General features: G+C 50.2%; 1 protein-coding gene across 4 annotated transcripts in view; it reads left to right on the top strand.

Annotated features, from left to right (window-relative positions):
* The window catches only part of CABP1 (calcium binding protein 1), a 45,003-nt gene that overhangs the window by 10,512 nt on the left and 8,121 nt on the right, over nucleotides 1-26,370 (top strand). The window contains exons 2-3 of one of the 4 annotated variants that reach the window (XM_009936727.2): nucleotides 20,523-20,771; nucleotides 25,439-25,615. In XM_009936727.2, coding sequence (XP_009935029.1) covers nucleotides 20,727-20,771; nucleotides 25,439-25,615 — 222 coding nt within the window. In that variant the 5' untranslated portion in view covers nucleotides 20,523-20,726. Of the gene's footprint in view, nucleotides 1-7,547; nucleotides 8,388-20,522; nucleotides 20,772-25,438; nucleotides 25,616-26,370 lie in introns of those variants that run through there. The other 3 variants (XM_075434830.1, XM_075434831.1, XM_009936728.2) reach the window with 3 other exon arrangements.

Here is a 26,370-nt window from a genome sequence, read left to right as displayed (position 1 = left end):
TACCTTTGATCACAGCCAAGAAGATGGCTTGACATTGTATGTATTCCCCTAGCCCACTGCAAAGTCCTAATCCTTCTAATAGCTGGAGGTTTTCAGTTTAAGTCTTTTATTAATATTCCATCTTAATTGTAAAGCACTTCAGTGATATCCAAAAGCCTGTCTTACATAACAGCCTTATCCACACTTGAGTCCTTCAGAGCTGGAGTGTCAGGAAAAACCTCTGTTTGATCTGCCTAGTCTGTCATTAGTCCCCGTGCCTTTAATGCACAAACCCATTAGGAATTAACAATATGTTTCAAATGTCTAAGCTCAGTCAATGTGTATTTTTAAATATTTTGTATTATTAGAAATAATATGACTTGCTGTCTTGTACAGATTTAAGTGATGTAGTTAGCAAAGTCTCTATATATAAAGTCTTCTAGGAGCCCTGTTTGCAGCTCTAAATTATCTGGAAAGTGAAAGAAGCTATCGGAAATGGAGAGAACTAAGATATTTTGTAAAGTGCCAGTGCTGCTAAGACCCTACTACACATTAGCTTTTTTTGAGCTGAGTAAATAGATGAGAGCACTTGGAAACTGGGAACTACTTGTATCCTCACTATGAATATCCCAGAAAGTCACTGAAAAGGAGGAAAGGAGAGGCATTTTTGCTAACCAGTAAGAAGTCTTTACGAAGTATGGTTCTTAAGATTCTAATTCATTGCAGATGATCATCTCTTTTCCTCTTATACTGCTTCAGCTGTTTCAGGTAATTGCCAGCTTTTCCCAACATCTATACATTTTAGTAAAGACTAGGAGTGAGCCTTAAAACTAACAAACTGGCATGTTTAGAATATGAACCTTCACGCTTACTTGTCATAAGGATATTTTCTTCAGATCAATTCAGCTCAGACACATATTGTTCAGACTGTACAAAGCCCAAAGAGTAAACAGAGAGCCTTCCCGGTAAACTAATGCAGGAAACAAACAGTTTGAATAGAGTTCAGGTTTATTAATAAGCAGATAAATGAGAGATGTGGACTTGAGCTTCAGACAGCAAATACGAACCTCTCCTTAAATCCCACTTCAAAAGATAAAGAATGTACCAGCACATGTCCGCAGTTTACATTCAGAAGTCACATCCAGAAGCAGAAGATTTCTGTTTTCTCCAGCTTCTGCACATGCTGCGTTAAATGATTTTTAGAAGCCCGCAACACTGTCACTTTGTATCTGAACAGAAATTCTTAAATCCAAAGAGCTGAGCACACCTTTGGAAAGCAGGCGCTACTGTCTGTGCTTCCCATGGAAAGAAGCGAAGGCATAATGCAAAAAGCTCAAATCCCCGTAGGTGCTCTTCACTGTGGGGGAAGATGTCAGAATTTAGCGTTCAGCAGTTCAGACAAAAGCACGGGCAGTCACAGTGGTCGTTACCTCTCCCTTGGACACCCAGCTGCCTGCTTACCCACTAGTGTATGCTGCCTGCCTGGAAACTGCAAAGCTGATTTTTGCTGCTGCACGAGATAAAACTACTCATTCTGTATGAGTTAATTTGATCCTTTAATAACTATGAGATAGAAATGCTTCTCTAGATGTTTAACAGGATTTGTTGGAAATTACTAAAAACCTACATTATTCAATATAACTTGATAATTGTACTAATGAGATGTTGTTAGATCAACTACTAAAATGTAGCGCCCCTCTGAAATGAAGCATGAAAAGCATTTTGCAGCCAACTTATTTGTAGAATTGACAAATGACTCTCTGAAATTGAAGGGTAATTTAGGCAGAATGTAACTACCTAAGCTGTAATTTGTTCAGAACCTCAGGTCTTTTATTAAATTCTTGGGGAAAAAGAATTTGTACCTCCAAGATTATGAATTCTCAGTGCCTTTGTTTAGTTTCTCGTGCCAATGATGCTGGTAGCAGCATGTTGTCCCCTTCTCCCTCTACTAGCCTGCTGACTCGGCAGGGAGGTGGGCATGCTTGCACAGGAGTTTTGAGCGACTGCTACTGAGACAAGGTGTCCTGCCTCTACTGGGCACATGCTGCTGACCCTCTTCTCTTGTACAAGTCAGTGCTAGGGCTACAATTTTTTATCTGAAAGGGACTACTGGCTGCTAATAGAAACCTGGCCACTTTTTGCAGCTCATACAGCTTCCTTTCTGGTTACAAGCCAAATGTGCCAAACCCTGTCTCTCCCTGGAGCTATCTTCTACTATAACTGTGCTGGTTATGTGCTGGTATCTGTGTTCATTAAATAAAATATTTGAGAGAGAGCAGCTCTACGGAGAGAGAGCAGCTGCCTTGGAGATAATGAGCGATTCACTCCAGCCAATCCCAAATGAATTTGAACTCACTGTAGTTATTTCATTCTCTCGCCTGTGTGTTGTATAACTGAGTTTATGTTGTATAACTGAGTTGTCTTGTGACAGTAGCTCATATTTTAGTTGGTGGTAGCGAAAGGGTCAAAGGATGAAAAGCAGAAACTACTTTTATTCTGATTTCCCAGGTGCATCAGTAGTGGCAGAATGAAATATGAGGACTGATCTATCGTAATCTTCATACATCTTAATACTCTTCCCATCGCAAAGTAAGCCTCTCCTACAATAAACACAAGATTCTTTGCCAGGAGACTGGCCAGAGATCAGGCTGCCAGGCAATGAGCAAACACTAGCAATTTATTCAGCCTTGTCCCCAAACTAGCTCCAACCCAGACCTCAAGTGCCTGGCTTTCAGTGCTGCTCTTTCCCTCCCATTTGCTGAACTAATTCTTTTGGCAGTTGATAAATAACCTTTTTTTTAAAAAACAAACAAAAAAAAAGGCAAAGATTAAATGTTTCTGCTCTGAAAAAAAATGCAGGCTTTTTACCTGATAATCAGGGATCCTTTTTAATGCAGCTGAAGAGTCCACCTGTCTCTCTGAAAAGCAGTCGTAATCCTGTGGTCCAGATCATATTTCAGAAAGAGATCACTCCATCATATACGTAGTTTATTGCGGTTGTAAAACATCTGCATGGGCTCGTGAAAAGCTTTGCTTTTATCTGGGAGAGCTCAGGTCATCTGAAAGTGGAAAATTATGAAGTGATTTAATTCTTTCCTTCTTATATTAATTGCTGCTCTCAATGCAAGCCAAAGACCAGCCAACCAACTGAGCATTCCTTTGCTATTTACTCTTTGGCATATTACCATTTTGTGCCTTGAGACTGTGTCAAACAGAGCGAGGTACCACCGTCACTGTTAAAACCACGTCAGTCTTGCTTCAGTGATTTTCAAAGCGATGTTTTTTTCATAAAACCCATGCTCAGACCTCCCCTTTAACGTGCTTCCAGCCTGCCCTGTGATTCACCTCCACTTGCACAGCAGTGCCTTCTACATAGATGTGGCTGTGAAGTTGATTGTAGTTTGGCAGCAGAGATGTCCGATACAAAAGAGGTGACATTTGCCAGCCGTGGGCTCTAAAACTGCAAAGCTGAGCCAGCTATATCAGCTTAATTAATCCGATTCCTGACTACTGTGTGAACTGGAAGACTATGAGTCTCAGAAAGGGTGTGTGGGAAGGAGGTAGCATGAAGAGTAATTCCAGGAAAATTATTTATTGGGTTTTTTTGTTTGTTTTACATACCTGGAGTAGGGCTGGTTGGGCCTCTTCTCTGGAGTCTGGCTAAAGTTAGACCACGCGTACTAGCTCAGGGAGCTCAGCCATATCTGTCACATTGAGCAACAGAGTTTTCATTGCATCTTGTTTCATGTTACTTGGTTTAACAAGCTAAGAAAGGGTCGGGGCATCATCTCTGTGTCCAGTGTGGTCTCCTGCTCTGACTGGCCTCTCACGTGCCAACAACATGGAGCTGTAGAGTCAAGCCAAGGTCTGTGCCCTCACAGAGCATCATTTTGAAAAGGTTCGTTGCTTCCCCTTGGAAACCATCCCCTCTTCCACACCTATGATTGCTCTTACCTAGTTTTCCCGCTGCCAGCTACGTGGGCACAGCCGGGCCCTCTGGCGAGCCCTGTGTATTTACATTATAATGTATAGGGAGCTTCACTTTTGTCCCTACACATTTTCTTCTCCCCTTTATCTCTCTGTCATCTTGCTTTTCTCCAGCTGTATTTTTCCCGTGGTTCATCCGTTCCTCTTGTGGACCGTTATTTTTGTTCCATTGCTCTTCACCCTCCTTTCCCATTCCTGTAGGCTTATTACAGAATCACACTGCAGCCATTCCTCTCTTCGATGCTGTTTGACTGTAGAAAACATGACTTCCAATCCATCTGCCAGTCTCGTCCTGACAGATACAAAGGGAAGTTCTCCATTTGCAATCAGGATGCAAGCAACCAGGGTGGACTGGAGCACGGGGATTACAGCCAGAACAATAATGCCTTTGTAATGCTGTCGGGATGTAATGCTGTCGGGATTATTCCTCTCCCGTGGAGTAAAACCTGAAGAGCAATACCAAGTCTTCAAGCAAACAGAATCTCCAGCTGTGAGTTGCTTTTGCTTCCTCTGGAGGCAGACACATGTCTGTCCAAATACAATATGCCGGAAAACCGATACTTGGCATCTTTACAACTACTGAAACATGCCATGCTTCTGAAACCCTTTAAAAGCAATGGAAAGATAGTGAAGGGAAAGGTAAGGCCATAAATGAAGGCTAGACAGTTCATCTTCTGTTACAAGACAGATTCCTCATCAGTATCCTGATTCTCAGCCCATCCCAGTTTAGGTTTTACTGTGCTTTGGCAGATTGTGCGTACAATGTCATACTTACCCCAGATGATGATGTTCTTGCAAATGCAGGTGGGAGAAATAATAAGGACCAAGAAACCAACACCAAGCAAACCGCTCCAAAACGTTACAGGCTCTTTGTGTGTTCCTGTCAAGAGCTTGCTGGCGACATTTTTCATGGGCAGCTCTCACTCATTTCACTCTCAAACTCCTTTTCAGGGCTGTTGTCTTTAACTGAGATTGAAATACGCTCTTCCAAGTCCAAGGCAGGCAACACAGGCCCTGTTTGTCTGAGCAATGTCCTCAATTTTTTCAAAAAATTTTCTCTACACAAGTTAAGCCAAAAAAGAATCGAACAAACCCTTCCCCCAAGAACGCTCACGCATTTGTTCACGTGCATGCTTTTTGATAGCACTTTTAAGGAAAGACAGGATTTTACACTTGCAGGCAGTGCCACATTTGTCATTGCAAGCTGGAATCAGATCCACCTTCCCCCCCCAGGCTACTCGCTCGCTCCAGGATCCCCCAGGTCTGGGGAGGGAAGTGCAGCTCCCCTCTGGCCTGGCCTCTGACTGCATCACACGGCTAGTTTTGACAGAGCTCCGTCTCCAGAAGCGGCGAGCGTGCACATTACATAATATAATCTTCGTGTCTTGAGGATTCAGGCCTGTCCTCTTTTGTGCTGCCAGATGGAAGAGGAGCCACGCGCTCTCCAGAGAGATGTCCCCGCGCATCTCGCCGCTCAGCCGTGCTGGAATTATGTGCTTCTCTCTGCAGCCGGGCACTGTTGTTCCCTGGCATTCGGCTCCAGAATAGCTAGCTCTTTAGTATGCAGTGGATGCTACGCAGCCACTGTGATCCCAAGATTAATTTGTCTAGAAAAGGAAATATACAAAAAAATTCCAAAATGAATTTGTGAGGAGAACGTGCTCCAGATTTTCTGAATAGCCAGGGTTTGTTCCCAGCTGAAACCCAAATACAGGTGCTGTGGCCACCCAGATTTCTGGTTTGTGCTCTCAGTCTGTCCCATTTTGTAGTTTTTTCAGCTGCTGCTGCTGTTTTGTTGCTTGGTTCTGTAACATGGCCCCTGCCTGCATTGTTGCTGCCTCTGTTAGTCAAGCCTTTCTTGCCCTGATCCCTGAAGTGCTCTCCAAAGTGATGAATCACACCTGCACTAGTGAGTCCCTTCTCACTAATGAGGCATCTGCTCCAGATTCTGCAATGCTCCATTGATTGAGGCAAGGAGCTACAACCCACCTGTAGACAGCCGTGTCACCACAGTCCTCAGGAGTAGCTTGGAAGACCCCGGGGAGGGCGAGGGCAGTGTTAGTCAGGCTGGACAGGAATAATGTTATCTGTGTGAACTTCCTCACAGCAATGCCTCGTCGGCACCAGCTGCGACTCCAGAAATGGCAGCTTCTCTAGAAGCAATGTTGCATCCTAATGGAATTCATTTCCTCAGGACAGAGAGGTATTGAGAAATGCTCATTTCAGCCTCCTGCTACCTCTGAGCTTCCTGGCAGAAGGACCCCTGTAGCAGCCACAGCTCCAGCAAGGCAGCTGCAGTTGGGAAAGCCAGGGCTCGTGTTTATCCAGCCACGAGTAGCTGTTCTGCACTGCTGATATCAAACAGGAGCAGCCTGTTTAAAAAAACCCAAACAAATCAAACAAAACCTCCAAAAATTACCTTGGCTGTAATTAGGAGCTGAAACGACACTGCAGGTATGAATGAATGAGAAATTGCTGCTCGACAAATATCCCCACCGCAAACCCCTCCAACAGCCCATTTGGCCACTGCAACGGCTGCTGCCAAGCATCTGAAGCGGGAAAAGGAGCGGAGGGACCAGCCTCTCCTCTCCACCATCCTGAGAATGGACGGAGGGCACCTTGCCCAGGGACTGCGCACGGCTGCTGCGCATCTGGTGCCGATAGCGCGTCTGAGGGGACAGAGCACACCGAGCCAGGGCCACAGCGTAGTTCTCTCTCCGTGGCGGCTTTGCCCTGACCGGCAGCGCGTGACTGCAGCGGCGAGGGCAGAGCAGCACAGGCTGCAACGGGACCCCAGGCTGCCAAGAGAAGTTGCACTTGGGTTGTTGCAGGGAAGGCTGTGTCATCACATAGTGACTGCTGTGCATGTGCCAGCAAGAGCAGAGCTAGCGTGAGTAAGCTTATTATGTGGTAATCACACCTTCGTCTTGCTGGGTACATAAACTGCTGAGGTATCTGAGCCTGGCGGTGAGGCACAACCGCTGTCTGAAGATGAGCAAGAAGGAACCGGGTCCTTTCCTCATCGGGAACATCTGTATGATCTGACACCATTATCTTTCACTGTTTTTAAACAGAACATCATTATTGAACGACCTGTTGCCACTTAATTACCTGTGTTTGATTACAAAGACGTGAAGTAATCGGCTTTTCAGGTGCAAAGTCCTTCATTTTTATATCCTTTCATGACGTGCCCTAGCAAAGCCCCCGCGTCTGTGTCGCGGGCTGGATCCAAACTTCCCCCGCGGGCAGAGGCTGGGGCCGAGCCTCCCCTCCCGCCCTGCTGGGCTGCGGGTCGGGGCTGCGAGCCCTCTTGGCTCTAATGCCGAGCCCCGCGGCCGCTGACCCGTTCGGGCGGGCGGAGCGCTGGGGCTGGCACCGGACCCCGCGGCGGGGCACGGTGCGGGGCAGGGCTGCCCGGCCCTCGGAGGCACTCCGCTCCTTCCTCGGGGTATGCGGGGCTCAGCCCCCCCCACCCCCCGGGGCGATGCTCTCGCGGCTCCGGCCCGGGGGGGTGGGGGGGTGCTGCGGACTCTGCGGGCCCCCCCTCCCCGCCGGGCCCTGCCCGCCCGCCGTGCTGCGGGAGCGCCGCCCGCACCGCTTCTCCCGAGCCGGCCCCCGGCGGGGGGAGGCCCCGGCTCACCTGGAGAGGCGGCGGGCCCGGGGCGGAGGCGGGGGGGGGACACACGCATGGTGCCCGCCGGAGCGCCCCTTCTGCGGCCTTTGTCTGCGCTGTCACATGGGCCGCGGTGCGGGATTTAAGCGGGTCTCCGCAGGACATGCCGTGAGCGGCACGCCGCAGCCCTGCCCGCAGCGGCAGCGCTCCGCCCGGCCGGGGATGCGGCTCTAGCGGCCCCGCGATGAGCGGCTCCTCCATGGCGAAGAGCGAGTCCCGCACTTCGCTGCTGAAGGCGGCGGGGAGCCGGCCCCAGCCCCGCAGAGGACCAGGCGGGCAGGCGGGGAGGGAGCCGAGCCAGGAGCCGCTCCCCGGGGAGCCCAGCGCCCGCAGGCCGCTCTGCCACCCGGGCGCCCGGGAGGACGGGCTGCGGGGCGCAGGGAAGCCGTCGCCCGGACGCGGGGAGAGCCAGCCGGAGCCGGCGGGAGGAGCTGCGAGGAGGGGCAGCGGGAAGGAGCCGGCGCGGACACCGCGGCAGCACCGCCGCCTCCCGCCGCCCGCCAGCCACGGGCACCCCCCGGACCCGCAGCGGCTCGCGGCGGGGGACGGGCAGGAGGCGGAGGAGGACTTTCTCTTCGGCCGCGGGCAGAGGTCCAGCAGAGAGTCCCTGCGGCTCTCGGAAGGCGCTTCCCCTCCGTCCGAGCCCGGCTGCAAGTACTCCGCCAAGCCCCGCGGCAGCGAGCGGCCGGTGGCAGCGGACCCCCTCCTCCCGCAGCTGCACCCCATGCTCAGCTCCGTCTTTGGCCAGGTAAGGGGCAAAGCGCCTGTCCGTCCCCCCCCGCCCCGCTCCCGGCCCCTCGCCCCCCGCGGGAAATGCACTGCTTCCTGGCCGCCCCCCGCCCGCCCCGGGAGGAGCTCCGCCGCGGGGTCGGGGTGCGGGTCCCGGCCCCCCACAGCCCCCGGGCGCTCGCGGCGGTGCCGGCGGGGGAAGCGCCGGTGCTTTCCCTGTCGCCGGGGGAAGTTGCGGCTCTGCCTGCTGAGGGGGAGAGCCAGGGGAGCGGGTTTTTGAGACGCATTTACTTCTTAGATCCCATCTCTCTGGCTCCCCGCCTTGCTTTGCTGTATTTGTTTACATCTCCTTATGGTACATTTCTGTACGATCGGCGTAGGAATCACTGCTGATGGCAGAAGCTGTCAGGAGAAGGTAGTGGGGAGGACGGCAGAAAAAATCCTGACCCAATTCCGAAGCCTTCCCAGTCACTATGTTAGGATGGAACAGATGCTTTCGGTGTTTGCAAGCTCTTTCGGTACAAAGCTGTCGCTTTTAGCTGCTTCGGGTAGTGAAATTACCCAACTGGGCCACCCTCTAAAAATGAAAAGGCAGAGGGAGACTGGCTCCAAATTTTCTTTTAGAGCCGTTTAGGGATGTTACTGGGAGATGTAATCTCCGGGAAGATTAATGTAACTGCAATCTCCCAGAAGCACAATTCTAGCTATAAGCCAGCAGCCTGGGCGGCTAAATTCCAGCCCTGGAAGTGATCGATTAAACCAGAATTGTGTTTTGTGGAGTTTGTTGTCATTGGGTCTTTTTTTTTTTAAGAGTGGGTTTGGGAGGCATTGTAGGGTGCCCGTTCAAGTTAAGATTATGGGGAGAAGGAGAGGAATTTTTGTAATTGGGTGGAAAGAGGCAATACACCCGTATCCGTTTAATCTGATGTCAGGAAGTGTTGTCTACTTCTTGTGCAGCTTGACTTCTCCAGAGAAAAATGAAAGCACATCTGTTCTCCTCAACAGTTTTGCAGCCTCGCTGACAGTCTGCTGTTTATGAATGTTATGGCTGTGTTTAGGTCGGAATGAGTATTACCCTCCCTGTGCCAATGGTGTACCAGAAGGCTGGATTAAAATTTTGTAGTAGCAATAAGGAAGGGCCTGGTGAGCGGCTTGGTGCTCAACCGGGTTACAAAAAGCAATATTCCAGCACCAGGCTTTGAAATCCCTGGGCTCAGCTCTGCCTTGTGCCGTACCTGTGGTTCTGAGGAAAGTGAAGATGTATCCGAGAACAGATTTTTACAGCTCTGTGGAGTCCTATGTCCCCAAAATGTCAGAAACACAAACAAATCCATGCCAGGGCTCCCACTCACAGAAACCTGTCTGGTTTTGAACTCAACCCTTACCTGAACGGCGTCTCTATTTTACCTGCTCTGCTGCTTGCGCTGCAGTGCCGTGAGACACCTTCAAAAGCTGTAAACTTAGCAAAATTTAATTGTGGTGTTGAGCAATGCCTCTTACAGAAAAGAGACAGCTACAATTCTCATTTTCACTGGGTACATCGCACCAGTGCTTATAAACAAACGCCAACATCTTTCTTTTGGAGCATAATATTATTTATTCCCATTTCTCTGTATTCATCTCTTGCTTGCTTTGTTTGAAGTAACTGTGAGCGAACGACCATCCAGCGGAGACTTTAGGACTGGCTTTTATGAGTGGGCTGTAGTAGGGCTGTACAGGGGTTGTGTGGATACAAAAAGGGGAGCTATAACATGGGATACATGAAGAGCTGGTTACAGGAAGAGGTAAGTGAAGATTTTTCGTAGAGATATCAAAATCCTGGGATGAATAAAGGCCCAAGGATAACAACTGTGGAAATTCTGTCAGGGAACTGAATGATGGGAATTTCATTTCTGTGAGTGAAGAAACAAGTGCTAAGCATTGTGTAAAAACGTGAGTGATGTTTTGAGGCAGGCAAAGGACTTCAACCCACAGGAGCCCAAGCTGCAGCCTGGACTGAGGCAGGGTCAGAGGCACAGAAGTGTTCAGGACTGCAGTGTAAGGCTGCAGGTTCTGTAACACCAATCCGCTCCACGTTGTAATTAAAAGAGAGCAACAGCTCAGCAGGCAATTTATTTAATACAAGAACTTCTCTCCAGCCCACACATCCCCCTGTGAAACAGTTAAAACAGTAGTTTTGCAGTACAGAGGAGGAGAAGAGCAGAGTGATGCATATCTGCTGCAGCAGAGCACCGTGGACCAGCGGCACCAGTGTCTCTTGTCCCACTTCTACAGCTGTGGACTATTGTCACCCTGTGTCCCCCTGTCCACCACGGTGGTGCAGTGATGTGGGCGCAGATGCGGACACGACAGTGGTGCAACCAGATACGCAGAAAAGATTGCAGGGGTGACTTCACGAAGGATGTCGTTATTGCAGTAACAGCAAAAAGGAGCAGCCCAGGACGACAGGGCTGTGTCTGGGGGAGACAGATTTGTAGCTGTGCAGAAAAAAAGACAGAGTGAAGGGAGAAGTGCTGTGTTTATATAACCAGCACAGAAATATAGTGCACTGTGGGTGTGTACTCCAGGAGAATGATAAGATACTGCCAGGATACAGGACACAGTGATATTTTATTAATTAGACTTATGCTATATTGGTGCAGTGATGTTCTAATATAATAAAGCAGTAACACTCTTTTGGGGCATTTTACCATTTTGTGATTGAGTGGTACATGAACTAACAAATGCAGGGTAGTGTAATGATGTATCAGTACAAGCCAGGATGTCATCTTAGTCTGATGACACGTCTGCACACCGGATCGGCGAGGCAGCCGCAGAAGAGCACTCTGCCGTGGAGTTTACTGGTTAGCACGCAGCGCTGCGCAGCACCGAGCGCCTGGAGAACACAGCGCTGGCAATGCGGTGGGGTGGTAATGCAATCCGGTGGCAGAACAGAGATGTGATACTGGTGCCATGCGGTAGGGGTTTGGCAGTGCACAGGTGTGATAGTTGTGTAGTGTTGTAGCCTGACAGAAGAGTTTAGCAGTCTAATGATGCAGTAATACAATATTCCAGACGGGAGCTATTCTGTACAGCAGCAATTACTTCTGGTGTGATATTAGGAAAGGGCTGCGCTGATCTGACAGCACCATCCCGTTGTTCCAGCGGGCAGCGAGTGAGATGGTACCACCGTGCCGCAGTGTTGGAGGCACAGCTGTGAGCTAGCACGAGGGCAACGCCACAGACTTCCCCGGTGACAGAAGAGCAGTGTGAGTACGGCTGGTCACGCGACGCCTGTGACGGCGGGACAGCGGCGTTCTCAAGCAGTGCTGCAGCAGCAGCAGCTCAGTGCGGTGTGAGACCAGCGCAGCGACTCACGGGCGTAGCTGGCAAGGGATGCGCATGTGATAACGCAGCGAAGTGGGAAAGTGGCGAGACAAGGCAGCGTGGGGAGGGTGTTTCATGTAATTTTGACCTGGTAGCAGGACAGTGCTGGAGTGGCCAAGTGGTAAAGTGTGTTGTGGAGCAAAAAGGAGCGTGCTATCACCCGTGCAGAGCAGAATAGTGTGATGGTCCCATAATGCCTATAGAGTGGCCACAGGACACAGTTTAGCAACAGCACGGTATTGAGCAGTCACACGTCTGTAACAGCAGAGGAGCAGTGATCCCTCGGCAGCCGGGATGGTGACGAGGTGGCAGCCTGGCAGCAGGACGCGGTTTATTAACATGAAAACGGTAGCAACAGCAGCACAGAGACTGCGACAGCAGTGTGGTGGCAGCAGGGACCGCGATGCCACAGTTTTGTGGCAGCAGGATTCCTGGGGTCACAGTGATGCGGCAGCAGCACCTACGGTGCAGCAACAGCTTGACACCGGGCTCACGGCGCAGCGCTGTATGGGTACCACGGCACAGAAACCCGCTGGTGCTCATCGCTTCGTTCCTCCTGTGCCACAGCATTGGCCTAGCTGGCACCTTTAAGAAGAGCTTTTTCCGGGCCTTTGCTATGCAATATTAATTTGCAAGCGATCCTGCCATGTGAGACCCAACCGTTTTCAGAGCCGTTTAGCTTTCACACCCTGCCCGACTGTTAAATTTTTAAGTGAAGTGATTCCCCAACAGTTTTCTGTCAATTGCCTCTGGTAGCATGGGGATCAGAGGGGTCAAACAATGCCATAGGGAATCATTAAATATTTACAGGCTTCTGCTGTTAGCACTGTGGCCAAAGGGGCTTTTGTATTTCTATTAGTACAGGGAGTTAAAAGCCTCTCCTATCTGCACCGTCTCCCTTTCCTGCTTTAATGTCAGCGTCCGCATTACTGTTAAAATAGGGAAGGAATCTTTCTGCATTTCTTGTATCGTTTCCCTTTTCTTGTCCTGCTCCATCTTCCTTTACTCATGGGCTTTAGTTCTTCTTAACAGGTCTTAATGGACCTTACAGCAACCGGGGTGACAGAACTGGCCGCGTTTCGGGGCAGAATGCGTCCCCGGGCTGCCCGTGTGGGAAGGAGCTGTCAGGAACATTCTCCTCTAAACCAGCCGGGAGCGGATAGAGAAAAAGCGCCTTGTCCATCCTTCCACCCTCCTGGTCTCCTCATCTGCGGGATGACCTTGGTCCCTCTGATGGCTTTGGCTTCAGCTGATTCTAACAGGAGTTTTGCCCCAAGAGCACTTGCTGCATCAGGACCGCGCTTGGAGCTCCGCCAGCAGAGAGCAGGGAGCCCAGGCCAGCCCAGCCGAGGGAGAGTGGTTAATGGCTCAGCCATGGAAGTTTCCCGTTGCTGCCGTGTATTAGCGAGGGAGGCTGCAGCGTGTCGGGCTGCGCCGGAGCAGTGGCGCCAGTGACGGAAACTTTCGGATGTCATGCTGTGGGATGGCAAAGGTGAAGGTGGAATGTAGGGCGAGCGGGTGTTCACCTGTGGTGCTGTCCCGTGCTGTATGGCAGGTGATGCAGCACCATGTCGGGGCTCGTGGCCAGCTGAGGACAGGCTTTAACAGCGGCTCATTTACCGTGCTAAATCGGCACGGTAGTTTGGGGTGAGCAGACTTCTTCTGTCTCGAAATGACCAGCCGCCGTAGTGACACTGGTCCCATCGCATAGTCTTGGCTCACTGGTACGGAGCATGGGTGCGTGGGTTGGGAGGGAAAAAACGAGAAGAAAGACCACATCTTCTGCTGACTTCTCCCCTTGCCACGGCACCTCTGAAGGACTATTCCTGCCCTGGAAGGGTCCTCGAAGGGCACGGAGCAGGAAGGGGGTCCCCAGGCCCGCTCCAGTGGGACGGCCTGAGCTGCAGCCGGTCGCTCACAGCCCTTCTCCCTGGCGTGGGGACCCTCCCGCGGGGCTCCCTGGCACAGTGTGGCACCAGGCCCCCGTCCCCCTGCCCCTGGCTGCTCCTGGTTGTCAGACCTGGCTCGGCACAGACCCCCTGCCTGCTGGGACTTGGCATCCACACGGTGAGTGTGTCAGACCCGGGGACAGCCCCATGGTCCTGCTGATTGCCAGGTGAAGGGCCGGGTACCTGCATGGGGGTCGTACGGCCTCTGCGCTTCCCTCCCTGCGTGTGTCGGCACAGAGCCTGGCAGAGAAAGCCCTCGCGCACACGTCTTGTCTGTGCACACACAGCCCGGAGGCGTGCAGCCTCTGCTGAGCCTTCTCGGTGGCCGTGCAGCCATCCCTGCACACGTGTATGCGTTCCTGCGCTGGAAAATGGTCGGCGTATGCATACAGCCCTGCCCGCTGGCACCCGCCATGCCTTCCAAGGTACATCTCGCATGTTTTCTGTGCAGAACAGACACAGAAAAACTCTGTTCAACTTGAGCACATCCACTCAGCTCTCCCCCTGCTCAGCTTGGAGAAGGACTTATCATGTTTATTGCTTGTAAAGAGCTTGAGGGATGAGAGCCAGACGTACAGAATCACTGGGGGGCAGTGGATAAGCTTCCTGCCTGCAGTGGGTCTGCCAGCAAACATTAATCTTTGTCAATGTTTTACTTTTTAAACAAATCTGTTTTAAAAGGGTATGGAAAGACATCAGAATAAACCAAACTAAAAGAACATTCATTAAATATTCCATTCATTAAATATACAGCAGCATGATCTAATGCACTGAAATACACAACCCTTCTGGTTAGATTCAGCTTATCTTCTGAGAGGAGAAAATCTTTCAATAATAAATTAGTTATGATTTAAATTAGTCCACCATGCGTTCCATTGACCTATACCGCTTTGGTTTTTGTTTCATGCAGTACTGGGTTTGAACACAGTGTCAGGGAAGAGCTTAGCTTCAGAGGCAGCGGCTGGGCTGCAGGTTTGTCCGCCGAATGAGCTGTGGTCCTTTGTGGCATCGCAGCCTCAGTAACTGTTTTTCCCTGATGAGTCCGTGAGTGGTATTGATTTCCGATAACAAGCGGCTATACGGTGTGCATCCAGTAAAAGACACCTAGCTAACTTTGGGCTCCCTTTCAATAATCCTCTGACATTCCTGTGACCTTAGAGAGCAACAGCAGTGCCCATGAACTTGAGTAATCCTCCAATTTCAATCAAATGCCCTGCTTAGAAATAAAGACAAACAGCTGCCGTAGCTTGTGTGGTGATATGTAGTTTTTTAGTAGTTAGTTTTTCTACACCAGCATGAGACCATGAACTCAATAGTGTCTATGAATGAAGTAATTGGCAATATTCGAACGTTTCTTCCACCCATTCCTCCCCTAGAGTACTTTGCACCTTGCAACCATCTTTGGAAAGAATATATAGCATTGCTTCATCCCACACAGATGAAATACATTCTCTGCTCTTGGAAGGAAACAGGCAACCGTGTAATGTTGCGAGGCGTCATGTCACAACGGCTGAAGGCAGGAAGCAGAAAACCGCCAGCAACCCCCCTGCGTTCTGCTGAAATGATGCAGAAAGGGTTTAGGTAGTTCGTGGCCGGCTGTGTTGGGTTATAGGTGGAGATCTCGTGCTGGGATGCACAGTCTGATGCTTCTAAAAGTGCCGTCCGACCCTTACTCAAGACAGAAGTGAGGCAGACCTCGGGTGCGTGGTGGTGTGTCTTGCGTGATGCTGCAGGGCTGGTTTGGAGCGTTTGGTTAGTGTTGTTTCCCAGGCCTCTGCTCATGCAATAATCAGCTGCGCTTTCTGTGGCACCTCAATGTGCCAGCCAAATCCTGCCCCCCTGTCCCTTCCGCTTTGGGAGAGGTGAGGGAGCCAGGGCAGAATCAGCTGCTTTCGCAGTAGTCCCAGACAGATAGTGATTCACAATTCTCATACGCCTCAGCAAAGGGAAGGGACCACTTAAGGTTCGTTCTAACAATCTTTGTACTACGTGTACACAGCAAATTGTGACAGCAGTTTCTGGGCTGTCAAGCTTGTACTTGTCTGTTTGTAGCCCACTGATGATCTTGAAAGCAGAAAATATCCACAACATGTTGTGCTCTGGCCAACACATCTCCTGCACAAGGACTCAGAAGTTGGGCTAGTGCAAAATATCTGGACCAGATCTGCAAGGAAGGTGTCAGGAGATGGCACATTCCCATCGCTTTTCATCTAATGCAGAATAAAGCAGCTAATTACAGACAAAGCTGTTCCAAACAGAAGTTGACAGAGCAGGCTTTGCTACCTTGAGAGGGATGGAAAATATCCTTGGTCTTTTTAATAACCCTTCTGTTGTTTGTGATGATTGAATATGATCCAATTGCTCTAATGGAGGAGAATATTATGCACAGCGTGAGTCAGCAACACTTTCTTCCTGGAACAGCTGACAGCAAAGAAAGTTCCCAAACTCTCTGCAGAAATATTCCTCCCCCGAGATGAGGATCTGGACTGCAGCCACCGATACCTGGTGCCTCCCCTTGAGATGGACCTGTACTTGTCTGGCTGGAATAGGGAACCATCCAAGGTTCATTGGAGGTTAGAAGACACAGCCTGACGTGCAGCAAAAGCACTTGGGGAGTCTGACACAGAAGAAGAGAGAGAAGCTAGTCGCAAAAGTTCGGAGTGCCAGTGCATGTTCCAGCAGTCGGGAGCTTTGAAAGAAGGCCCTTGACAGCACTGGCAATGGGAGGATGTTAACAATTCCAAATGCTAAGGCTCATCGGAGGTCATCCAGTAAACAAGACTGGGTTGTTTCTTGTAAAACACAGATCGATGGCCACCAGCTAAAGGGTGGTTGGGAATGGATTTGATACTGATCGATATGTGCACTCTCTACTCCGTGATAGGAAAAAACGGACCAAAAATTCTTACCTGTCAGGATAAATTAAATAAGGTGGCATATTTTAAAATACTATATCTTTGAAGCGTACAATGGGCTCTTGGATAAAACTATGGACTCCAGTGAAAAGATGCTAGAAATGAGTTTTCCCTGCTTGACTACCTACTCCCCTCAGAGGTTAACTCGCCTACCTACTGACATTGCCCTGTTGCAGTGTTGTGTTGTGTTATGTTGAGAGCAACTATCTGATCTAATGTTCCAGCAAGCGAAAGACCATGCACTGAAATGGGCCTGGCATCTGAACAGTCTCCCTGTACAAATCTGTACTTCCACTGGAAATTTTTGCCAGGAAAGCTACGGTCTGATAAACAATCCCAAGTTTTGGATTGATTTGTGTTCTTTCTGTTGTGGCTGTTGGATATTTCCTGTCACCGGATAAAGTTTCTGGCAGCTACCAAGTGACTAGCTATGGTGGGATGCAACATTTGCCTGTGGAATGAGCATTTCTGCCAAAGGTGCCATCCAGAAGCACATCACTGCTGCTTTTTAAAGAATCAGGACTTACTAAACCACCTAAATCACTCCCTCTTCAATGCCAAGTCAGCCAGCCTCCTCCCTGCTCAGTGCTAGGGTCAGCCAATGCGCCAAACACTTCTTTCCCCTGAGCCGAGACCTTGCTCTGTGCCAAACCACATCCACTGATGTCTCTGCTCCCCACCTTGGGCCTCGGGGGAGATGACGGGACGCGGGCACATAGGCAAGACTCGCATTTCACAAAGTCCCTGCCTTTTTTTAGAAAGTTTACAACAGAGCCCTAGACCTTAGAAGAACAGTGTGATTGCCACAAAGAACAGTGTGGGAAAACCAGTACACATGCATGTGCAGCCCTCCCACACGCACACTGACTACCCCAGATATAGGCATACCCACAGATCAGCACCTACACACAAATGTTTTTGACACACTTATTCTCAGCATCCTGTTCTCTTACAGCAGCCTCAGTTGGAGGAAGGGAGAAAATATATTCCTTCTAACCTAATCTTCTAATGACCTTTCTGCCAGCTCCACTTTCCTGCCTATCTCTAAGCTGCCTGTGGTGGTGATGGGAACAAGATCCCAGTGCAGAGAATGATTTTCGTCCTCAGAGCTCAGCAGGGTCTGTCTGCTAGATTGTGATGTGCTGCCCAATTGCTGTTAAGAGATTCAGGGTAAATAAGGAGATAAGAAAGTTGTTTACGGTCCCGTCTCTTGGGCCCCTTGCAGCTCTGCCAGAGTCCTTGCGGGGTCAAAGGACTGTGACTGTGCTGCAAACCTGGCGCACGTGAGCTCCCGTCACTTCTTCCCATCCTGGACTGTGAACTCCTGGCCAAGCCTGGAGGCAGGTCTCAGCCCTCTCATTCTGCCCTGCATGTTTCCCTCAGCTTCAGCAAAGAAAAGCAGGAGAGCAGGCAATAGTGGCAATGTGCCATGGTGGCTGGCTCTGAATGCTCGGGTACAAGCTAATATTTGGAGGATGACGACCATCTCAGCTTTTGTTGAGAGGCTTTTGGGGCTCTGTAAGGCACACTCAGCGCCTGTCTTCCAAAGCTGTCCTGTGGCAGGCTGGGGGCTGTGAAGGATTCTCCTGGCAGGAGATGCCCGACCCCCTTGCTCCATTCCCTCTCTCCGGGAGGATGCAGGAGACAGGCACTTCTCAATTGCAGGGTATTCCTGGCCTCCGTGCTGCTTGTCAAGGGGAAATTAATTAGCAGCAGGGAGGCGATTCTCTCTCCCCTCGGCCGTGGAATTGGAGTCGTTTGTCTCAGGAAGGAGGCCAGGCGCCTCGCTCACTGTGTGGCAGCTTCTGCTCAAGGGAGACAAGCACTCTGTCAATAAACAAGGAGCCTGGGGAATGGCTCCAGCTGACAGAGGACATTATTAACGACCGGCACTTTGGCTGAGGGTAGATCAGCCTCCCATTAGCTGCTTTAAGAGGGGAAAGAGAAATAGAGCCAAAGATGGCAGCCTCGAGAGGAGCTGGGAGTTTCAGCATCCTCCTGCAAAGTCCCCCCGCTGCAGGGCCCAGGGCTGGCACAGCCCCCAAGGAGTGACTGTATATTTCCACAGCGTCAGGGGTCTTAACAATGTGACAGCGGGAGGCAGGCCCTGCTCAGGAACAGTTTTGCTTCCCAGCCCACCATGGGTGGGCTCTGCTATGGAGGTTTTCTAGACCAGAGCTTCCCCATCTCCTCTGTCCCCCTCTCAGTCTGCCCTGGGTGCAAGGGGTGTCTTCCAGTATCTGCTACTGCAGCTTCTTGCTTTGGAGGGCCTGTGGACCTTTGTGCAGCTTCTTCCTAGGCCATGCAGTGAAGAAGGCATTGAGAAGATCTGAGAGGAGGCTGTTCCACTGCTTCACTCTTGGGGAGCAGTTAGTACAAGGAACAGCAAGGAATGCCATCCCGCATGGCCGTGCACCTCTGGCTGCGACTGGAACTGGAGAGGCTGTTGACTCTTGTCATGGCTGGACTCCTAAACTTATCTCCTCAGGTGGAAGAAGCCTCTAAGCTTTCAAGCAACCGTTGATTCACCTTACAATCACATTTAATTTGCCACAGCACCAGCAAGGTGGGAGAAGAGAAATCCCTGCTTTGTTGTGACATTGATAGTTCATCCTTCTCTGTCCTACAGCCCTAGAGCTGCCAGGAGAATGAGTCTTTGGCTCCTGCATGTGGTGCACATACTCAGCCCATGGGTTAGGTCTTTGTAGAGCCACAGACTTGTAGAGTCTTTGGAACCACACTCACAAAGAAAGTTGTGAAACCTTTCAGGGGAACAGCTGAGTGTCTAACCAGTCCACTGCACAGACAGGGTGTAGAATCAGTGTCATCTTGGTCTTCACAGTTCTTGAGGGAGGTAGCTCTTCACGCCATGGCTTCTTACCACTGTGGAGCTGCAGTTGTGGTGGCTTCATACCTAGAGGCTGTATTCACCATCCTGTTCAGATCCTGTTGCCTGGGTGTGATGGTGAGATTTTTATGGAATTTAAATCTCTTTTTCAGACTGAATGTGCTTACGGTCAGCCTGAGATCAGAGGAAAACATACTGGGGACTCATCCCTTTTCTTTCAGAGATGATTCTGTTACCACAACAGGCCTAAAGTTTGGAGTTCAGAGCTGGCTCTAGGTTTAGGAGCCTCTTATTTATTCCAGGACTTGGGTGCTTGGAAATGGAATGGATGGATCTGAAGTCCAGATTCTTTGCTTCACATTAAATAGCCTGGGGCTGTTCAGATTTAGGATTCAGGTGTAAGCCCATCTTTGGCAGACTTGTGCAGGTGAACAGCCAGTTGATTTCTACTTGTGGAAAGCTGGAAAAACTTTACTGCAAGACTGGCTCAAGGTCTCTCCCTTGTGGTTAAAAATTACTATCCTGGGGCCGAGAGTGTTGTAGGGTCCCTGGACTGCTGCCTCCAGTCTTGCTTCCACCGTGGCAGGAAAAGAATGAGGGACTTCTAGGTCTGCTGGTATTTATAAGCTGCAACAGGTCCCACCCAGATAAATGGTCCACTTCTGCTCTGAAACGCGCTCTGGACTGTGCTCCAAGCCCCTAAGTGGATTGCCTTCTGGCCAGCCTAGCTCGCTAGTGATTGAAAAGCCAAGAGGAGTTAGAAGGGGGGTGGGTAGGGATGCAGTGTTTAGAGGCTGTGTGGACCCAAACTAGCTGGATTCACTGAACTCATCATCACTGAAATCACTTCTTGCGGTGCCTCTCTGTTTTAATTCTCCCTGAATCAGCCCTCTCCCATGAGTGAAACAATCTTGCCTGCAGATTGAGGGGGGTGGGAGGGATTTGAACATTAATCTGATGTAGATTATACATCCGCCTCCCTCTCTCTCCCCTTCTCACTCTCTCTCTCTCCCTCTCTCCTTCTCTTTCTGTCTGTTTCTCTCCCCTCCCTCTCCTTCCTGCTTCATCTCTTCAAGAAAGTGAACATAAAGTAAAAACACGGAGAGAGAGAGGCAGAGAGAGAAAAAGCTCCCTGAAGAGGGAAGCCCCAGCAGCCAGTAGCTGTTTGGATTTGCCTGGCACTGCCTTTCTTGCTTTGCTCCCAAGGAATACCTTTAATGGGATCAGTTGCTTCAGTTCATTTATAACCAAGTCCACCGGAAAGGCAGACTCAGCATATTATGGGCAACTGTGTGAAGTCTCCACTGAGAAACCTCTCAAAAAAGGTATGTTCCCTGAATCAAAGTGCATTGTGCGTTTCCAGCCCTGCTTCTTGGGATGGGTGACGTTGTGGGCAGATGGGAATGGGAGGTGGGAGAAATGCAGAGATGTGTGTGAAGGGTTCAGCTCTCTCCACCAGTCTTTTTTCGTAAGAGCTGCTCATGAAAGTGCAGCCGTTAGAGCCTGGGATGCTGGGTGCCGCAGCATGTGTGTAAATAAACATGTGTGTATGCATACACGTGAGCCTGCTTGTGTCCTGCTCCCTGTGTGTGCAGAGCTGTCCCCTGGGTACGTGCAAGGTTGTGCTTGTCGATGTGCACAGTGTGCTGGCACACATTTTCCGTACGGGCATCTTAACGTATCGTGTGTGTACACGTGTGAGTTTGTGTGTGTGTGTGCTCCAGTCCAGAGGTGTCTGCATGAGTTTAGTCATGTGTGCCATTTCTGTAGCGACATTCACGTATGTGTGAGCGGGCATGTGCCTGTCTGTACGTATTCCTGTCAGTCTGTAAGAGTGTGCACACCTAATGAGCCCATCTGAGGCAGGTGGGTGTCCTTGGCTGTTTACGTCCCTACGCACGCATCCTGAGGTGCGTGAGCAGGCGTGTGGTGTTTGTTGTGAGTGTGTACGGGCAGAATTTGTGGGCATCGCACTGGAATCCCTGCTTGTGTGGCACTCTGTGTGTGGATACCTGCTAGTGGATGTCCTCACAGAAGTCTCTATGTAGGCACGCACGTCTTTTTATGTACATCCATCCTTGCGTATGCACACATCGAGATTTGTTGGCATGTGTTTGGGTACAGAAGCATGTTTTTCTCTGTGATCTGTTTGTCCATGCCTCTTTGTGAGTGGGCACGCTGGGCCCCGGATGCATGTTTGTGCATCATGTCGCACGGCAGCACAGCCCATGTGTCTACACGCTTGGGCCCAGCTGGACTTCATTTGCGAGCTGCTGTGTGTATCTGTTAGGCTTCAACTCGTGGTCTGCTCTGTGCTGAGGTTTTACAGTGATCCCAGGACAAATTAGATTCAGGAATGATTCTGCTGATAGGGACTAGATTGAAAGGGGAATGACATGCCCCAGAAATATTTCTTGTTTGACTGAAGAAGGTCTTGCAGCACTGCGTACCTGTCAGCTGCATGGTTCTCACTTGGCATTGCTGCAAATCTAGTAACTCAGCAAAAAGCTATGCAATTCACTCCTTGTAAACAAAAAAGTTATGCTAAGCACCCAAAGTATTGCAGTGAGGAACTACCTCTATGGAGACCTTGCCGAGAGTGAAGTGCCCCTGCCATCAGGATGCTCCACCCAGGACACCTGGCTGCCCGAGAAAGCTCCTCTGGGAGGGAGCTGTTGAGGAGAGGACCTCCCTAGCAGGGAGTTTCTTCTGGCCAGAGACTTGCCTCTTCTGTGCAGAAACACAGTTTTCTTGTTATCTTGGCTGCTGTAAACAAAGCCAGTGACGGCACAGAGCTGCTGCGGGGGAGCTGGGATACACAAGAATTGAGATTTCATCACCAAGCAGTTAGGCAGTGCTGAGACCAGTCCCTAGGTCAGGGTGACCTTCAGGGAGAGGCAGAAGTAGATGAGGTTTGCCCAGACGTTGTACATATGAAAAACCATCTTGGTTGCTTGTAGGTCACCTCCAGCTTGCAATAAAAGGAGTTCGCTGCAGCTGTGCTCAACGTGATTGAGGCGATTGCAATTAAAGTCTGACGTGTGGCCAGGCTGCTTGAATCAAAATGGATTCAAGAACTTATAAGCTCTGTGTCGTCAGTCCTTTAGGTAATTTATGCTTTCCTTCGTAAACACTGCTTTGAATAATGCACTTTGTGCCTAGTTAGAAGGCCTGGGATGGCAGGACTAAGGAGAGAAAGTTGCAAAGCTGAATTAGAGAATTTCTCAGACGTTGCTCCAGCTAGCTGTGAATTCAGGCCTGGGGTATTCATCCTGATGGGTCCTGGGGCTCTGCTGTTCTTTGGATCACGACACACATGATTATAGTGGAGACTTTGCAGATCAGTCTTAAAGTTGCACAATTTCACTTGGCTGTTTTATGATCCCAGTCTTTTTTCTCAGATTTTACTTTGCGCAAACTCATATTGCTGAAATGGCAAAGAGGAGGGATGATAGGCAACGTGCGTGGAAGCTGCTCTTGGGTGACAGACTGATCTCGTGAAGACCTGATTTCAACCCAAAGTTTGCGAGTCACTCCCAGGCACCGGCTTGGTCTGGGACTGGCTGACACAGGGGTACCTTGCCAGTTTTGGGTGCTCAAGCTTTGTCTCCACAACGTCTGTTGTTGGCGGCTTTGCTTTACCCCTGTCACAGAGTCCCCCCGGTGACCCCGGCGGCCAGCCTGGCTGCCTTTCCCTCTGAGAGCCACGCACTCAGGGTGAAGAGACCCCTCTGGGCTTGCTGCTCTGCACAGTCCCTCTGACAGGCAGGCAGGAAAATGAGGTGAATCCTGTTGTGCTTCTGCTGTGCAGAAAGGGAAAGCTTTGGCATCCAGGTCCCCCTCTTCGCCACCCTTCACCATCAGTAGAGCCATCTCTTAATCAGCCCCGTCTCTTGCCTCTCCACAATCTGCTGGTCTGACACAGCCACGGGGAGGACTCAGCCAGCAAGGGCAGTGGTCCGTTGCTCCGGGAAGGGACAGGAAAAGCCTGAGCTCCCCAGTCCCGTCCTTGCATTTTCCTTGTCGTGCATGCTGCTGTTTCCCCTGTAACGGGCGGCTGACGTTGCTTTGCCCCGTACCCATATCACAGCTCCCTTCCTGGCTCTGCCGGGGCATAGGAGGAACGTGGTGGAGGGGACTTATGGGCATACTTGCAGGAGAAACCTGGCGGGAAACACTGAATGCCATAAGTCCTGCCTGCTAAGATGTGCGCCTTGTCATCCGGGCACTGTGATGGGTTGTCTGGTCAGAATCCTTGGTGGCTCTTGGCAACTGTTCATCGAACTGGCAATCTCTATCCGCACGGGAAAATAAGGGGATGCCCATTCTGTGGTACTGCTCTGTGGCTTGGTAATTAACTCCGTTAACTGTAAGGGTCAGCGAACAAGGATTAGGGGCTGTGGGGCCTTCGATCTTTCACGTGGCTTCACTGGAATTAAACACAGCACTGATGTGGGCTATTTTAAGTGATTCATATTGTTTGGTATAGTAAACTGAAAAATGTGCCAGAAAATGAAGCTGATAATTTTGAAAATACATTGCACTGATATCACAAAGCTGTGCAGTTCAACACAGATGCCTTGACATTTAGCTGAGCGAGCAATATGCCATTTGTGGACGGATGCTCATCTTTCAGGTTTTTAAGGACAAGTGTCCTATGTGTCAGATTTAATCAGTCAGTTTTCTTCCTCATCCATGACTGCAATGAAAATGCTTTTCTGCTTCATCATTTTCTTTCTCCATGGCTTGCTTCTTGAGTTGTTTTTGTTTTGATGCTTGATATTCACATGACATTATACACGAGCAGATTGGTGTAAGACTGTGTACAAAAATGCGAACTACAAACCATGTGTGCAATATAATAGCACATGGCAGACCCAGCAAGTAGATGCAATCGACTCGGACCAGTGTGAATGGGGTGCGTGTGTGTGTATCTGGTCTTTTAGCCTGAAAAAGCACCTCAGGCTTTAAGGAAAGGGTTAATAGAGACAATGACAATTGACAGAGCTTCTCTGATCGCCCCTGGGAACACCGGCTGTAAAAGTAGAATCATTCCTGAAGAGGAATCTGATGTATGATTAATGTTTATTCTATAAAACCAAGGGTCCTGTGGGTTGTGCTGGCTTTTTATAGCTGCATGGGAATATCAGGATAAGAGTTTTCTTGCAGAGCCAGGGAAATGCATTTCTATAAAAGGAAAGCAGTGCCTCCTTATAAAATCCAGTGCTGGATTCTGTTCTGGAGCCCTAGCTTAGCAGGACGTGTACACTTAGGAAAATGTGCAGATGCAAACAGACAAAAATGTTGTTCCCGTGCCTGATCTCTGCTTTGGGACTGTCAGTGATTAGAAGAGGCCAGCGCAGTAACTGCTTGAGAACCTGAGGATGCAGCTAATTAGAAGTGGCACAGGGAGTGAGAGCCTGCAGTTGGCAGAGCCACCCGATGCTGTAAAAGGCCTTCTAATAATATTCTAAAGCGTGTGATGCTGCGTTGCTGAAATGCAACGCGGAGCCTAGCGCAGTGTCCTTGTGCAGGCCCTGGCTGCTCTCCTGAGGGTGCCCTGGCCGACGCGGCTCTGCCGGCAGCTGCGCTCTGGGCACAGGCTGGCACACGCACTGTTAGGCTGGGCTGTGCTCGTCCTTTGCAGCTCATTCAAGGGATCGTTAACTCTGGGGCTGATGGCGGGAGCGTGGCCCTTTGGGCTGTGTCTGGGTAGATGTGAGTGGTGCTGAGAGCTTGATGTCGTTTCAAAGTGGAATTCTCCCGGTTGGTTGTACTTCTATCAGCCTTTGAAAGTGAACTCCTGGACTTACTGCTTCTGTACAAATCCTAATAGACCAGTGGGGGGGGACGCAGTGTGGACCAGATGAAGGAGATTTAGCAATAATGTCTCTGCGAGGCGGTTCAGTAAAACTTCCAAGGTGCGGCTGGGCACTACGGGGAGGTAACATCCTCTGTTGTGTTGTTTGCTTGCTGCTGGTTGGCTGGGAAGATCCGCCATGAGGAGAAGACGTGCTATAAGGCTGTCCAGACGAGCGAAGAGGGGCCGTCGGCTTGCGAGTACCAGGGTCCGCTCATGGTGCTGGCCCAGAACTGCGCCGTCATGCACAACCTGCTGGGGCCAGCATGCATCTTCCTGAGGAAGGGCTTCGCAGAAAACAGGCAGCCTGTACGTAAGTTACACCCAGCCGGGCGAGACACGCACAAAGCCACGTGGATGCGAGCTGGGGATGCCAAGCTGCCCGCACGCTCTGTCTGCGTGGAGCTCTGAAACCCCAGCCCTGGGTCTCGAGCATCCCGCTCTAGCTCCAAGCGCAAACACAGTCACAGGCAGATGTCTAACCTGAAGGATGTGCAGAGATATCCCCGTGCCTAAACACCGAGAGAGGAGGATTCTAAAAATGCAGCTGTGGAAGATAGATCCAAGCCTACGCTCAAGTAGGCATAATCATATGGACTCAGGAGAAGGACTTAGGACTTCAGGACTTACATGATCGTATGGACTCAGGAGGAGTCCAGTGTTCAAAGCTGTTGTTCCAGCAAGACATCCACATCTCATTCCCAGAGGCTCAGATCAGCATTTAAGGCCTAAATAGCCACCTAAATGCAAATCAGGGCATCCATATTGGGAAGAAGCTGTCCCACAGAGATGCCCAGATTTGATACTGTTCCTGTTAGCTCACAGTGAGCACACTAGCACCAGCAGAAACAAGCGTGCATCTGCCTCCTCACAGACACCCAAAGGCAATCTCTCATATGCTATCACGCACAGCCTGACCTGCAGCAATCCTGGCCAAATAAACCAAAGAACATCAGCCTGTCCTCATATTTGCAAATAGTGCCAGGCTACCAAACGCTATTACCCATACACACGCAGAGATAAGCAGCAAAAATATCTGTTCATTCAGTCACACCTATTTGTAA

This window comes from Opisthocomus hoazin, chromosome 13, assembly GCF_030867145.1.
Source record: "Opisthocomus hoazin isolate bOpiHoa1 chromosome 13, bOpiHoa1.hap1, whole genome shotgun sequence".
Taxonomy (NCBI): Eukaryota; Metazoa; Chordata; class Aves; order Opisthocomiformes; family Opisthocomidae; genus Opisthocomus; species Opisthocomus hoazin.
This window is presented reverse-complemented; position numbering and strand designations above follow the sequence as displayed.